This window comes from Bos taurus, chromosome 5 (assembly GCF_002263795.3).
Source record: "Bos taurus isolate L1 Dominette 01449 registration number 42190680 breed Hereford chromosome 5, ARS-UCD2.0, whole genome shotgun sequence".
In the NCBI taxonomy this organism is placed as follows: Eukaryota; Metazoa; Chordata; class Mammalia; order Artiodactyla; family Bovidae; genus Bos; species Bos taurus.
The window spans coordinates 86,607,045-86,623,264 of NC_037332.1; the positions used below are offsets into that span (position 1 = coordinate 86,607,045).

At 37.7% G+C, this 16,220-nt stretch overlaps 1 protein-coding gene across 15 annotated transcripts in view; it reads left to right on the plus strand.

The window, feature by feature from the left end:
- The window catches only part of SOX5 (SRY-box transcription factor 5), a 1,174,568-nt gene that overhangs the window by 1,150,404 nt on the left and 7,944 nt on the right, over window positions 1–16,220 (plus strand). For all 15 annotated transcript variants that reach the window (XM_010805416.4, XM_024991902.2, XM_010805413.4 and 12 more), the window contains 2 exon segments: window positions 7,125–7,233; window positions 9,764–9,937. In XM_010805416.4, coding sequence (XP_010803718.1) covers window positions 7,125–7,233; window positions 9,764–9,937 — 283 coding nt within the window.

Here is a 16,220-nt window from a genome sequence, read left to right on the forward strand (position 1 = left end):
GATGTGAGAGTTGTACTTTAAAGAAAGCTGAGTGCTGTAGAATTGATGCTTTTGAACTGTGGTGTTGGAGAAGATTCCTGAGAGTCCCTTGGACTGCAAGGAGATTCATCCAGTCCATCCCAAAGGAGATCAGCCCTGAATTTTCATTGGAAGGACTGATGTTGAAGCTGAAACTCCAATACTTTGGCCACCTGATGCGAAGAACTGACTCATGGAAAAGACCCTGATGCTGCGAAAGATTGACGGCAGGAGGAAAGGGGATGACAGAGGATGAGATGGTTGGATGGCATCACTGACTTGATGGACATGAGTTTGAGCAAGCTCCAGGAGTGACTGATGGACCGGCAAGCCTGGTGTGCTGCAGTTAAGGGATGTAAAGAGTCGGACATGACTGAGCAACTGAACTGAACCCTGCATGTAAGTTAAATAAGCAGAGTGACAATATACAGCCTTAATGTACTCCTTTCCCAATTTGGAAGTAGTCTGTTGTTCCGTGTTCGGTTCTAACTGTTGCTTCTTTTTTTTTTTTTAATTAAATGTATTTAATAAAAATAAATTTTTATTAAAATTTATTTATTTTAATTGGAGGTTAATTACTTTACAATATTGTATTGGTTTTGCCATACATCAGCATGAATCCGCCACGGGTGTACACGTGGTACGGGGAGGGATGTGGGAGGGGGCTTCAGGATGGGGAGCACGTGTAACTGTTGCTTCTTGACCTGCATACAGATTTCTCAGGAGGCAGGTAAGGTGGTCTGGTATTCTCATGTCTTCAAAAATTTAGAATGGATTAATTTCATTATGATAACTTTGGGAATCACCTTTATCAGTAATATTCACACATTTGAAAAGGAACTCTTTAACCCAAGTTTCAGAATCAAATGGTTGAGTTTTAGTCATGACAGTGCAGGTGGTGTCTTTGGGAAGAGGATGGCCAGGGATGTATGGGATTAGACGAAATGGAATGAAAAGAAACTTCCCAGTGTACCAGCATCTGTGCTTTATATCATTTGGCTGATTCTCCTACTGTATTCCTGAGTAGATTGAATTTAAAGTTTTGAAGACTATTCTTATATCCAGGTCATTCTTTTGACAATACAATATATTACCTGGAATCTTGTTTACACATACATACCTGTATACAGAAGAACTAAATATAAACTTTTACAGCAGGATCAATTTTTGTCTGGAATTGTTTATCTAATTATTTACTACATAACCACTGTATTATATATATTATATATATATGTATATATATACACACACACATATATATACACATACACATAAATATATATATACCATATATTTATCATGTAACCATTCATCTGTTTTATGATATACCCCCTTACCTTAATTTTTCTGTCTTCTGAATTTATTGTCAGTGAGAGTTTTTAAATTGTGGCAGTGTTACCATTTTGATTTACATGCTATTAAAGATAATCACGATGGTGTAATCACTGACCTAAAGCCAGACATCCTGGAATGTGAAGTCAAGTGGGCCTTAAAAAGCATCACTACAAACAAAGCTAGTGGAGGTGATAGAATTCCAGTTGAGCTATTCCAAATCCTGAAAGATGATGCTGTGAAAGTGCTGCACTCAATATGACACCAAATTTGCAAAACTCAGCAGTGGCCACAGGACTGGAAAAGGTCCGTTTTCATTCCAATCCCAAAGAAAGGCAATGCCAAAGAATGCTCAAACTACCACACAATTGCACTCATCTCACACGCTAGTAAAGTAATGCTCAAAATTCTCCAAGCCAGGCTTCAGCAATATGTGAACCGTGAACTTCCTGATGTTCAAGCTGGTTTTAGAAAAGGCAGAGGAACCAGAGATCAAATTGCCAACATCCGCTGGATCATTGAAAAAGTAAGAGAGTTGCAGAAAAACATCTATTTCTGCTTTATTGACTATGCCAAAGCCTTTGACTGTGTGGATCACAAGAAACTGTGGAAGATTCTGAAAGAGATGGGAATACCAGACCACCTAATCTGCCTCTTGAGAAATTTGTGTGCAGGTCAGGAAGCAACAGTTAGAACTGGACATGGAACAACAGACTGGTTCCAAATAGGAAAAGGAGTACATCAAGGCTTTATATGATCACCCTGCTTATTTAACTTATATGCAGAGTACATCATGAGAAACGCTGGACTGGAAGAAACACAAGCTGGAATCAAGATTGCCGGGAGAAATATCAATAACCTCAGATATGCAGATGACACCACCCTTATGGCAGAAAGTGAAGAGGAACTAAAAAGCCTCTAGATGAAGGTGAAAGTGGAGAGTGAAAAAGTTGGCTTAAAGCTCAACATTCAGAAAACGAAGGTCATGGCATCCGCTCCCATTACTTCATGGGAAATAGATGGGGAAACAGTGGAAACAGTGTCAGACTTTATTTTTCTGGGCTCCAGAATCACTGCAGATGGTGACTGCAGCCATGAAATTAAAAGACGCTTGCTCCTTGGAAGGAAAGTTATGACCAACCTAGATAGCATATTCAAAAGCAGAGCCATTATTTTGCCAACAAAGGTTCATCTAGTCAAGGCTATGGTTTTCCCTGTGGTCATGTATGGATGTGAGAGTTGGACTGTGAAGAAGGCTGAGCGCCAAAGAATTGATGCTTTTGAACTGTGGTGTTGGAGAAAACTCTTGAGAGTCTCTTGGACTACAAGGAGATACAACCAGTCCATTCTGAAGGAGATCAGCCCTGGGATTTCTTTGGAGGGAATGATGCTAAAGCTGAAACTGCAGTACTTTGGCCACCTCATGTGAAGAGTTGACTCATTGGAAAAGACTCTGATGTTGGGAGGGATTTGGGGCAAGAGGAGAAGGGGACGACAGAGGATGAGATGGCTGGATGGCTTCACTGACTTGATGGACATGAGTCTGAGTGAACTCCAGGAGTTGGTGATGGACAGGGAGGCCTGGCGTGCTGCGATTCATGGGGTCGCAAAGAGTTGGACACGACTGAGCAACGACTGAGTATGATCTGATCTGGTCTGATCTGAAAGGTCAGTTTCCATTCCAATCCCAAAGAAAGGCAATGCCAAAGAATGCTCAAACTACCGCACAGTTGCACTCATCTCACACGCTAGTAAAGTAATGCTCAAAATTCTCCAAGCCAGGCTTCAACAATACATGAACTGTGAACTTCCAGATGTTCAAGCTGGTCTTATAAAAGGCAGAGGAACCAGGGATCAAATTGCCAATATCCACTGGATCATCAAAAAAGCAAGAGAGTTCCAGAAAAACATCTATTTCTGCTTTATTGACTATGCCACAGCCTTTGACTGTGTGGATCACAATAAACTGTGGAAAATTCTGAAGGAGATGGGAATACCAGACCACCTAATCTGCCCCTTGAGAAACCTGTATGCAGGTTAGGAAGCAACAGTTAGAACTGGACATGGAACAACAGACTGGTTCCAAATAGGAAAAGGAGTACGTCAAGGCTATATATTGTCACCTTGCTTATTTAACTTATACACAGAGTACATCATGAGAAACACTGGGCTGGAAGAAGCACAAGCTGGAATCAAGGTTGCCAGGAGAAATATCAATAACCTCGGATATGCAGATGACACCCCACCCTTATGGCAGAAAGTGAAGAGGAACTAAAAAGCCTCCTGATGAAAGAGGAAAGTGAAAAAGTTGGCTTAAAGCTCAACATTCAGAAAACTAAGATCATGGCATCTGGTCCCATCACTTCATGGCAAATAGATGGGGAAACAGTGGAAACAGTGTCAGACTTTATGTTTTTTGGGCTCCAAAATCACTACAGATGGTGACTGCAGCCATGAAATTAAAAGACGCTTGCTCCTTGGAAGGAAAGTTATGACCAACCTAGATAGCATATTCAAAAGCAGAGCCATCACTTTGCCAACACAGGTCCATCTAGTCAAGGCTATAGTTTTTCCAGTGGTCATGTATGGACGTGAGAGGTGGACTGTGAAGAAAGTTGAGTGCCGAAGAATTGATGCTTTTGAACTGTGGTGTTGGAGAGGACCTTTGAGAGTCCCTTGGACTGCAAGAAGGTCCAACCAGTCCATCCTAAAGGATATCAGCCCTGGGTGTTCATTGGAAGGACTGATGGTACAGCTGAAACTCCAATACTTTGGCCACCTCATGTGAAGAATTAACTCATTGGAAGAGACCCTGATGCTGGGAGGGATTGGGGGCAGAGGAGAAGGGGACGACAGAGGATGAAATGGCTGGATGGCATCACCGACTCAATGGACATGAGTTTCAGTGAACTCCGGGAGTTGGTGATGGACAGGGAGGCCTGGCGTGCTGTGATTCATGGGGTTGCAAAGAGTCGGACACGACTGAGTGACTGAACTGAACTGAACTGATAAGGTGTTTTAGTTAAAGGTACACCACATCTTCGTCAATTCCTCTAGTCACCTCTCATTTTCCCTATTAACGTGTCTGAGAATTAGCTTAAATGACTATGCAAAAGCTCACAAAAAAGTACAACTTACTGTGTTTACTTGCACTGTCTCCTACTGACATCCTGTTAAGTATCATAAATTCCATTTTGGGGTAACTAATTGAATCATTTTATTATACTCTGTGCTTTAGAGGTAGATGATTCAGTTCAGTCACTCAGTTGTGTCAGACTCTTTGCGACCCGATGAACTGCAGCACGATAGGCCTCCCTGTCCATCACCAACTCCCGGAGTTCACTCAAACTCACGTCCATCGAGTCAGTGATGCCATCCAGCCATCTCATCCTCTGTCATCCCCTTCTCCTCCTGCCCCCAATCCCTCCCAGCATCAGTCTTTCCCAATGAGTCAACTCTTCGCATCAGATGGCCAAAGTACTGGAGTTTCAGCTTTAGCATCATTCCTTCCAAAGAAATCCCAGGGCTGATCTCCTTTAGAATGGACTGGTTGGATCTCCTTGCAGTCCAAGGGACTCTCAAGAGTCTTCTCCAACACCACAGTTCAAAAGCATCAATTCATCGGCGCTCATCTCTCTTCACAGTCCAACTCTCACATCCATACATGACTAGTGGAAAAACCTTAGCCTTGAGTAGACGGACCTTTGTGGGCAAAGTAATGTCTCTGCTTTTTAATATGCTAAAGGTTACTGAGTGTAAAAACACTTGTGACTTTCTAGCTTGTCCTTTACTAATTTTAGTAAATTAGTCTTTTATCTTGGCCTTTGCTAATTTCCTCCTTGGTTAGATGGTGCAAGATCCATACAGCTGAATGCCAAATCTTCAGAGTCATTTAACATTTCATTCTTTTTTTTTTTTTTTACTCTGAGTGCCTCATTTTGCTGTTTATTCTTGAAAGACTTTACTTCAAAATGAAGGCAATGTGCTACATATGTAGCATTATTGCCCATACACTTTTAAATCAAAACCTGAGAGGCAATCCATGCCCAGTATATTCCTCAAAGATAGTAAAGTCTTCATTGACCCAGAGACTCTAATATCACGTTGATGGAATGTGGTTTGTTCTTTTTTCTTTTTTAATGTAACTGTCTTCTATTTTAGCAGCTACATTTACTATAAAGATAGCCTGTTAAGCTGGTGTCCTTGGTGCTCCTGGGCTTGGCTGAATATATATACAGCAGACTTTCAGCAAAAAAAATTCAGAACATACAAAGCAGCTGAAAGTACTGTTTTCATCCCCAAAATAAATTGGGCAAGGCTGTATGTTTTTAAATATATAATTTATTTCAATGTCAGTAGTATATAATCTTATAGAACTAAAATTGATATAAACTCTTTTGTTTCCAGTTCCCCTATTGTATTTTATATCAATCGAAAATTTAAAATATTTTGTCTATTAAATCATTTATCCAGCTTTGATGAACAGAGACATGGATTCCAAAGCCACTAAATTAAGAGAATTTTTCATCTAGTATAGTTGTACTACTGTCAGAGATTTTGTAGAGATAAAGTACATACTGTATGAAGAATTTCAATATCCTGTTGGTTCTTGATAGAAACATTCGTTGGGTCCCTTCCCTGTAATAATTACCTTAAATAGTTGATTATTTTCTGTGAACATTTTATTGTGTCATTTTATAGCTGTTCTGCAGTAAATGTGATTCATTTGTGTAATTCATGACTGTGTTCCTGAGAAAATGAAGTGCATAATTAAAAAGAAACCTGGGCAAATTTTATGAAATCCAATAGGTGCTTTTCTGAAAGCTGTTCTGGAACCATATCACCCTCAGATCAATGATGGAGAGTGCTAGAGAAAGTTGTAAACCTTTTATTGTATGCTTTTCTGTGCTTAAAATCACCCAATTACTTAACTTGGAAATAGTTTAAAAATCTCATGTGGTTTAGATTAAGCATTATATTTTTCTTGAAAATAATTTACTTTGTGATGCCATGTTCTCATGAATTCAAATCAAGCACTGCATGCTTTCAAATGACTTGATGTCTTTGCAGATCTAATTTTGGTATATTTGTTATCTCAAATAATTCGCCAACTCAATATTTTGGCTTAGCAATCCAAATCAAATTGTGGTCCAAGTAGCAGGCACTCACATCGAATGTACAGAGACTTGACAAGCAATTAGCAATGAATATTTAAACGTCTTCATTACCCTTACATGAGAGATGCAGATGGCATTTAGGGAGATGGCAACCAGAGGACACTACTGTGAATTACGTTTCTATCATTTGGTCACCTGACTATTGGAAGACTCTCTGGGCCCCATGCCACTTCTATACTTCTACTGTCTGGCTAAAAATAAAGTAGGCATTCCAAATGCTGTAAAAACAGGTTGCTTCCATGAAATTTCTATGCACATTTTGTGATTTGGGAAGGTTGTCTCCAAGGATCCCAGCATACATCCTTGCGGCTTAGCAGACCCAAATGCCAAGACTGTATAAGGGGATTCTGCGAATCAGAGTTCCTTCAAAATTCCTACTGATCGTTGGCTTCGGTTACCTCAGTATAACGTGCTAAGTGTGCAAAGGTGAATAAATCAACGTCTCATCCCTTCCTGAAGCAAATGTACCCAAAGGGGGGGAAAAATAACTTTTAGAGTTGTTACAAACATGGCCCATATATGGCCCAAAGGAAAAAAAAAGTCTTTGAATAATTATAATTTCCAGACTGAGATCTCATTATAAATTTCTTTTTTAAGGAAAAAACAACACTGGAGAGTCTGACTCAGCAACTGGCAGTCAAACAGAATGAAGAAGGAAAATTTAGCCATGCCATGATGGATTTCAATATGAGTGGAGATTCTGATGGTTTGTGAAAGTTTTCATATCTATTCCAGTAGTGTGCAGAAGTATCTGTTTAATGCCAATTAAAACTACTAAAAATTATACCAGACAGCCACCTCATACCTGATCATTACAGTAAGAGTTCACATGTTCTCCCCAGCACACTCTGTGAGATAACATCTATTACAGATAAAGAGATTGGCCCTTAGGAATTTGTAGTCGTTTTTTCCGAGACCACAGAACTGTAAGTGCCAAAGGGCAGGTCTAGGGTTCAAGATGGCGTGATTCTAAAGCGCATGCTGTCAATCATTTCCCCTCTCACTTCCATATTTCTTATACCTGAATCAAACTTTTCAGAAATCTGTTATCCCTAAGCTCATTTTAAAGTTTTCATTTGTCAAACCCTGACCGGAATACAGAGCTCAGAGGACATTTTCAGGATAGTTTCTTGCATTTGGGATCCTTTCCCTCTTAATGCTATCTACCATACAGTCAAGCGTCCTGCCTACACTCTGTAGCCCATCTTGAATTCAAACTGTGCAGCCTCGCACTTCCCAAATGTTCCTCGAGCCTTCTGTTGTCTATATCATCTCTGAATGTTCTAAACATCCACAGGAACAACTAAATAAACTGATGCTCTAATTCTAATAGCACAGCAAAGAGAGAAGAGTGCTTTCCCTCTTACGCTTAGCGCCGACTGGGAACCTCTCTCCCAGATCAGGTGGCATACATGCATTTTAAGAGCATGGTCCTCAACTTGGTTACTACAGCAGAAGACCCCTGTATATAGAAAAGACTGCCCCAGTTCCAACCAGTGAGAAGCCAAGGGACTAGCCAAGCTTGAGCATTTGACCAATAATTCTGTTGAGGCCAAATTTGAGTGAATTGGATATCTAAAAAATGTCTGTGTTTTTCTAGCCTGTTGGATCCAAACATTTCCTTCCATCTTCTACTCTGCTTAGCTAAGATAATCCTGATCTAAGTACTTGCAAAGAACTTATTTAGCTTTCATGAAGTCACATAATGTTCATTTTAAGGCTTATCTTGCTGTAAGGTGTAAGAACAAGAAAAGGAGGATGTGCAGATGATCATTTGGTAGCTACAAACCCATTTTAGAAAGATGTCACCGTATATTAGCACTCATTTTTGTCAGTAAAACACTTGTAATAACACATTTCATAAATTTTAAGTTGTATTAGCATGATAAAATATACCCATGGTACTCAGCATTAAAACATCAAAATGTTTGTTGCTGTTATGTGTTAAATTCAGTCATGCTTGTATGCAAAATATTTTCCAATCTTCATCAGACCAAAGAGTATATTATGAAAGAGAAATAATGGGAAACTCCAAATATGCTGTGTTTTCTGTTTGCTTCAGGTCTTCGAGGTCTTCAAGTCTGGGTAATTTTGGTTAATTCCTATTCCTTCAGATTAAGACAGGGAAAGGAGTATGAAGGAAGAAAAAAAGCAAAATCAGTACTTTTGTTGATTATACAAATTCTCAAAAGCCCCAAAATATTTGAAATTTTTACACGCTACCAGAATATATCTCTTTCATATTTTATAATGATAACCCTGGAAAACTTGGTGCCAGAGTTCTACATTTTGCTGCTGCTTGCTTTCTTTGCCTAAATTCAAGTATCTCAGGAAGCAGTTTAAACTGCTGAAGCCATTCTACAAAATTGGATAAAGCCTAGAGGACTGACCGAAGCTCCTCAAGGTTCCCGTGTCCCTCCTGGTTGTGTTTCATCCTGAGTTTCCCTGATTGAAATGTACTTACCAGTGGAGCTCTTTGCATAAATTAGATGTTGGGGGAAAACTCAGGAAAATGAACATATTATCTTTTTCACCTTATATATGTAACTGTAGACTTCCTAAGAAACCATTGTAATGTACCTATTCATTTGTTCTTTTCCCACCATTTTTATACATCTTTTGAGAAGCAGACTAACATTGCTGCATTAGCATATTTCATGCATTTATTAACACATAATTTCAAACACATTACAGGAGATATCTGTATTGTATTTTAACCTCAAATATCTATTTAGCAGTGTTTTTATTTATATAGCCTCAGAGGAAGAAAAAGGACATGAGTAGGCTATGTTCTGACAGTCTTCAGGTGAGAGATACTTCGTTACCTATAGTCACCCGTTCTGCTGAATAGATTGGTGTCAATTTTGTGAGCTTTTCAACGTAATATTTCTACACTACCAGCATGCCTGTTGACCTAACCCAACTATCTTCTTTGCAGTTTGCATCAAATATTTTTCTTGTGATGGTTTCTTGTATGGTCTTGAAAGTGAACAGTGAACAGTCCTCTGAAAGAAAGGAAAAATATACTAGAAATGAATTTAAAAATACAAATATATTTGGCACCACAAGGCTTATCACAGAAACTTCATAAACAAGCATCAGACTCAAGAACTGGAAGTACCATTATCAGATGTGCTTTTAATTTTCAGATATTTTAATAGACTGTAAAACAGTAATGCAAGGAAGGGATTGCCAAAAGTTTTAACACTAACGTGAAGCAATGTCCCTGTTTTTAGGAAGTGCTGGAGTCTCAGAATCAAGAATTTATAGAGAATCCAGGGGGCGTGGTAGCAATGAGCCCCACATAAAGCGTCCAATGAATGCCTTCATGGTGTGGGCTAAAGATGAACGAAGGAAAATCCTTCAAGCCTTTCCTGACATGCACAACTCCAACATCAGCAAGATACTGGGTAAGAAGAGTATTAAGGGTTTAGTGATGTGTGAAATACAGGTACAGTTTTGTTCTCGGCATTTGCTGAAAGAGATTGGGTTTGGAAGCTAAGCAGCTCATGTTTTCTACATATCTAAAAAAGAGGTACCCTTATTGAGCCTTTTCTTCTGACTATGAAGCATTCCACATTCATCAAGAAATAATGCCCAAATTCTGTGTGTTTCTATACTAGTTATTGCAATATTTTCTCTTCTTTAAAAATCTAAAAAATATTTATACTAAGACTAAGGGAAAAGGTTCTTTTCATACAAGACTCTCAGTATTGGTATTGATATTATTTTCCTTTGTAAACACCATAGAATTCATCATGTCATGGGGGCAGGAGTGGAGGAGGAAATGATGTCTGTTTTAATACTATAATTGAAAATCAGTTTAGGTTGTCAGGACACAATTTGTTGGGTGTGCATTATTTAGTTTTTACTTTTGGTAACCTTACATGTATTTTCAGTATCATTTAAAAAGGGACTTCATTTTGATGTTTGGCAAAACCAATACAATATTGTAAAGTTTAAAAATAAAATAAAATTTTTAAAAAAAAGGGACTTTTCCTGCTATTGCAACTTTTATCTTAACAGATGACAAAATACATACATAGACACTGAAGCACACAGCAAAACTGGGTGAGAGCAAAGAGTACTGATTATAATGAGACCTATTATAATGAGATTATGTGATTATAATGAGACCTTAAACACCAGTTTAAGTCTCAGAAAGAAGGATAGGAAGATTGCATTTCTTTGGTGCAGTTCTCTCGACATCATCGTCATCTTCACCACCTTTATCTTTAAGAGCATAGTGTCTAGGTCTAGGTTCTGGACAACCTAAGCAAATTTTTATTATTATTTGAATTCTAAGAGCTAAATAATCAAAAATAGAAAAGGAGCACTGTATCAGCACATTTTGCCTGTGACAAATAAGTAACAAAATTTGTCAAAGTTATTAAAGCTTTGTTAAAATCCATATGCACTTGGAATTACATGCAGCTCAGGCAGTGTGCCTTTTGATTCTTTACATTAAGGAATCGATCATCTGAAAGTAGTTACTAAACATGTAATGTGTTTTTATGATCCCATATTTTCCAACAATGGTAATAGATGCTTCCCAGTCTACAGTGTACATTTGTAATGAAGCAAAAAGAAACAAAAATCATTTACTGCTTAAACTTGTGTCTCAGTTTTTATCAAAATGATTTTGAGATATTTAGATGAAGCTTATCTCAAAATATATGAACATGTGAAGCTTTATGTGTACATAAATATGAATATTTATACATAAATATGTATCCATCTATAATAAAAAACTGGAACTGAACAAAAGGAAATGGACATGTTTCTGTACCTCTACTATCTCTCATCTGTTTTTCTTTTTATGACTATATATTCTACCTTCCATATGAATTTTTTCATTAAAAAAATACCATATCTGTTTCATTTGGAAAAACTCTATAAAACAATAAAATACTTTATGTAAGCTTATCTCATATTTTAATATATCAGTTATAATCACATTAGAAATTCCCAAACTTCAAAAAAAAACTAAAAACTAAAACTGTTTAACCTGTCTGTATATCATTCAATTTATGTACCTGAATACTAAAAAAATAATAATGACTGATTAAAAGGTTACTCCAGATATAATAGAAATATCAGTTTGGATAACATGAAATAATTTAGGAAATAGAGAAAAAGCCTTCATGGGAAAGAGATGTCTGGCTAAAAGAATTCCTTTCTGACTTGAAGGAGAGAATATTAGAATGACTATATGATCATATAAGTATATGATCATATCATAATAGGCTGCATGAAAGAGAATGCTGCCTAATTTAATTAAGGTTTTTCAATGAAATTGTGCTGATTAAATATATAGCAGAAAAAAATCCACTAAGGTCTTGGGCTTCAATATTTAGTCATAGCTTCAAACAAATAAATGATCTTCAAATATCCACAAGATCATTCTGAATGGCTCATTTCATATAAAAGTACAAAGAAAGCTTGATGTTTTCCTTTTTACTGATTGTTTTGGATAACAGCCTCCGACAGCATGCCGCTAATTCATTCTGCTTAAAACAGGCGCTTGAGCTGGGTTGACATTTTACGTAGTCTCTGGGGATCCTAGTTGACATTTTAAAGGGCTTCTAAGCATTTTATAATACCCTAAAATCTGGTTTTAATAAGCCATTCTGCTGAAATTGTTAACATAAGGAATCACCTTTTACTGTTTGGCACTAGATCAGGAATGGGGGACATCTTTTTCTGATTAGATATACAGTAGTTGGAGGAAAATGTGCAAATTCATTACAGACCCCGTGGAGATGACACTGTTGCTCAGCTCAAACCCATCATTTTTTATTGTATTGCCAGGTTTAGAAAGGGAAAGAGCACTTTTAAGATTGATTTTTTTTTTTTTTCATTTTGAACATCAGAAATTTTTGGTTGAATCTTCCTATATGTACTTGATTCTTTTTTCATTGTCAAACGCTAGTCTTTTGAAAACAACAGGTGACTGACTTCTTGTACATGGTCAGAGTGAGAAGCCAGCCACACCCAAATCAAGACGTTTTCATCTTCTGAAGGTAGCCAAAACGCTGCCCTCCCACTTTCATCTGGTGTGTTTAGGGGGTTGCATTACTGTTACAAACAATGGTGGCTGTACCTGCAAAGCCGTTGAAACCAAAACCAAACTTGTCATTTGATTAACTTCATTCAGAAGCTACTCTTAAAAAATGGAAACTGCATTTGCCACCACACTGAACCACTGTACTGATGAGTCATAAAATAGAGTAGTTAGCTTAAGCATTAACTGGGTCAAAATGCTCCTTTAATTCTTAATTTTGAAAAGACATGTAATAGTGAGATGGCCCTATTTTTTTTAACTTAGTTTAGAATTCAGTGATACTTTCAGAGAATTTATATTATCTAATATCAAATATTTTGATTCCGGTTCATACAGAGTTAGAAACCAACTTATTTGAGAATTTATGCATCTTTTACTATCGTTTTCCTGTGCGTGTTAGCCAGAACAGTGTTAAGTTCCTCTACTCCCGATTCCCACTGCAAGATCTTGACCATTTCATTCTTCCTCCCTAGGCTACTCCTCTCTTTCTATCCCTATAGGAGTCATTTTTGCAGCAGTGCCTTCCTGACCTATAGAATCCTGATCCCATCTCCTTATGATATGTTCTCATAGCTTCCTGTACTTTCCACAATTGTAACTGAAATTATACATTTGGCAATTACATATTTAATCTGTTTCTCCTTAGCTGGAATATAAGCTCTAAGAAAATAGGTAGCATACTGACTCATCACAGCATATAGTTAATACAGTGTCATGCATATAGTAGGAAATCTTAAAAATAGCTCTTACCTTCCAAGGCATATTACTATGAGGCATAAACATTCCCTTTCCTTAGAGAAAGTTTCTTTTTTGATCTAATAGAACATTTGAACTTAGGGAAGAATCTTTGGCAGTTCCTATCATGAGAATGCTAGTTCTTTTGTTCTACTGGTGATATTTTAAGTCAACTATTCCTTGAGCCACTGTTTGATTTCTCTTGTTATTCAGTAAGTTATTCTGGTAAGTTCACTTTTCCACACCCTGTTCTGAGGTTAAAAATTCTGATATACATACTTACAAGACAATCCACAAGAAGAATTGATCCAGTTCAATAGTATTATAGCTTTATTTGTGTTTATATTTGCCCTAAGAACAGCATGATTTCCAAGTGCCTCTAGGAACTAATATTAGATAATAAAGAGTGTGAAATGTACCTACAAATGATATGACCTGAGCAGCCGACTAAATGTTGGACACTGCATTTAAACACAAATTTAAAAGAAATAGAAAAATAAATAAACAGTTCAAACCGTTATTTGAACTTTAACCTGAGTTCCTGTTGTAAATATAATGAAATAATATTGGCTATCTAGGTTGGAAAAAATTTGTTTACAAATCTTTGTAATATTTACATGGATATACCCACCCAGGCACATCTGTTCCAATAGGAAATAATTCCAAGGGAAGAGAAGTCCCTTTCTCCGCATTTCTTTAATAAATGTAACAGCCCAACAGTTAGAACTGGACATGGAACAACTGACTGGTTCCAAATAGGAAAAGGAGTACGTCAAGGCTGTATATTGTCACCCTGCTTGTTTAACTTATATGCAGAGTATATCATGAGAAACACTGGGATGGAAGAAGCACAAGCTGGAATCAAGATTGCCGAGAGAAATATCAATCACCTCAGATATACAGATGACACCACTCTTATGGCAGAAAGTGAAGAGGAACTCAAAAGCGTCTTGATGAAGGTGAAAGAGGAGAGTGAAAAAGTTGGCTTAAAGCTCAACATTCAGAAAACTAAGATGATCGCATCCAGTCCCATCACTTCATGGGAAATAGATGGGGAAACAGTGGGAACAGTGTCAAACAATTTTTTAGGGCTATTGCAGCCATGAAATTAAAAGACGCTTACTCCTTGGAAGGAAAGTTATGACCAACCTGGACAGCATATTCAAAAGCAGAGCCATTATTTTGCCAACAAAGGTCTGTCTAGTCAAGGCTATGGTTTTTCTAGTGGTCATGTATGGATGTGAGAGTTGGACTGTGAAGAAGGCTGAGCGCCAAAGAATTGATGCTTTTGAACTGTGGTGTTGGAGAAGGTGTTGGAGAGTCCCTTGGACTGCAAGGAGATCCAACCAGTCCATTCTGAGGGAGATCAGCCCTGGGATTTCTTTGGAAGGAATGATGCTAAAGCTGAAACTCCAGTACTTTAGCCACCTCATGAGAAGAGTTGACTCATTAGAAAAGACTCTGATGCTGGGAGGGATTTGGGGTAAGAGGAGAAGGGGATGACAGAGGATGAGATGGCTGGATGGCATCACGGACTTGATGGATGTGAGTTTGAGTGAACTCTGGGAGTTGGTGATGGACAGGGAGGTCTGGCATGCTGCGATTCATGGGGTTGCAAAGAGTCGAACACGACTGAGAGACTGAACTGAACTCAACAGCCCGTATTGAGGAATTCTCGATATTTGTAGGAAAGAACAGTTCATTAGTGAGCTATTTGTATTTGAGATGTGTTATGGTTGAATGATGGTGATGGACAGGCAGGCCTGGCGTGCTGCGATTCATGGGGTTGCAGAGTCGGAAACAACTGAGCGACTGAACTGAACTGAACTGATGGTTGAATGATGAATTCATTCGCAAGGTTTAAGAAGTTGCTTAGATGGCTTTGCAAGGCAGGTAAAGGCAGCAGTACCAGTACATATTAGGCCAATTCCTGATATTATTTTCTTTGTGCATTTGGGTAGAGTTTTGGGCTTCCCTGGTGGCAATTGTGGTAAAGAATCTGCCTACCAATGCAGGAGACAAAAGAGACACGGGTTAAATCCCAGATCAGGCAGATCCCCTGAAGGCAGGCATGGCAGCCCAAGGTATTCTTGTCTGGAGAATCCCATGGTTAGAGAAGCCTGGCAGACTACAGTTCATAGAGTCACAAACAGTTGTACACAACTGAAGTGATTTAGCACACACACACGAACTGATTACTTGCAGATAAACATCCACAAATAAACATTACTACTACTATTTCTGTTACTACTACACATAGCCATACTGATAGAAGCAAAACTTTAAATCATCTGTATTATGAAAAAGCATAAACCATTTTTAATTAAGCTTCAGACCTCAAAAATCAGTCGTTTTTCGCAATCTTCGTTGAATCCAAACCAAAATTAAAAGTGAAAGGAAAGGGAAAACCAATTTGGACTAACATTACTAATACATACTTTATCACAGGAAGTGACAATTTCATATATTATTGAAAATAATTTTTTAAGAGAAAAATATTACTGTAAGTTTTGCTTTCTGGCTTAAAAATATTTGATAGATCCTATGTAGTAGGTAGATATAAGTATGTAAAGACACATGTTGTACCACACTTTTGATTTCTGTCAAACCTGAGTCAGTAATCTTCAATTTAATAGTTGTGTGAGTTTTGGTAAGTTACTTCATCCATTTGAACTTCAATTTTTTTCATCTTTGGAAATGGGTATAAATGCTGTCTGCTAGTGAGATTGTGGTGAAAGGTAAAAATGAAAAAACTTATGTAAAGTTTTTATCAAGGTATCTAATGCACAGTTGTTAACCCAGGGCATGTTCACTAATTATTTCTTATAATTAAAATTTTAATAAAAAGAATTTTTAACTGTAATCAAGTTAGCATACTTAAACATTTGGGGGAG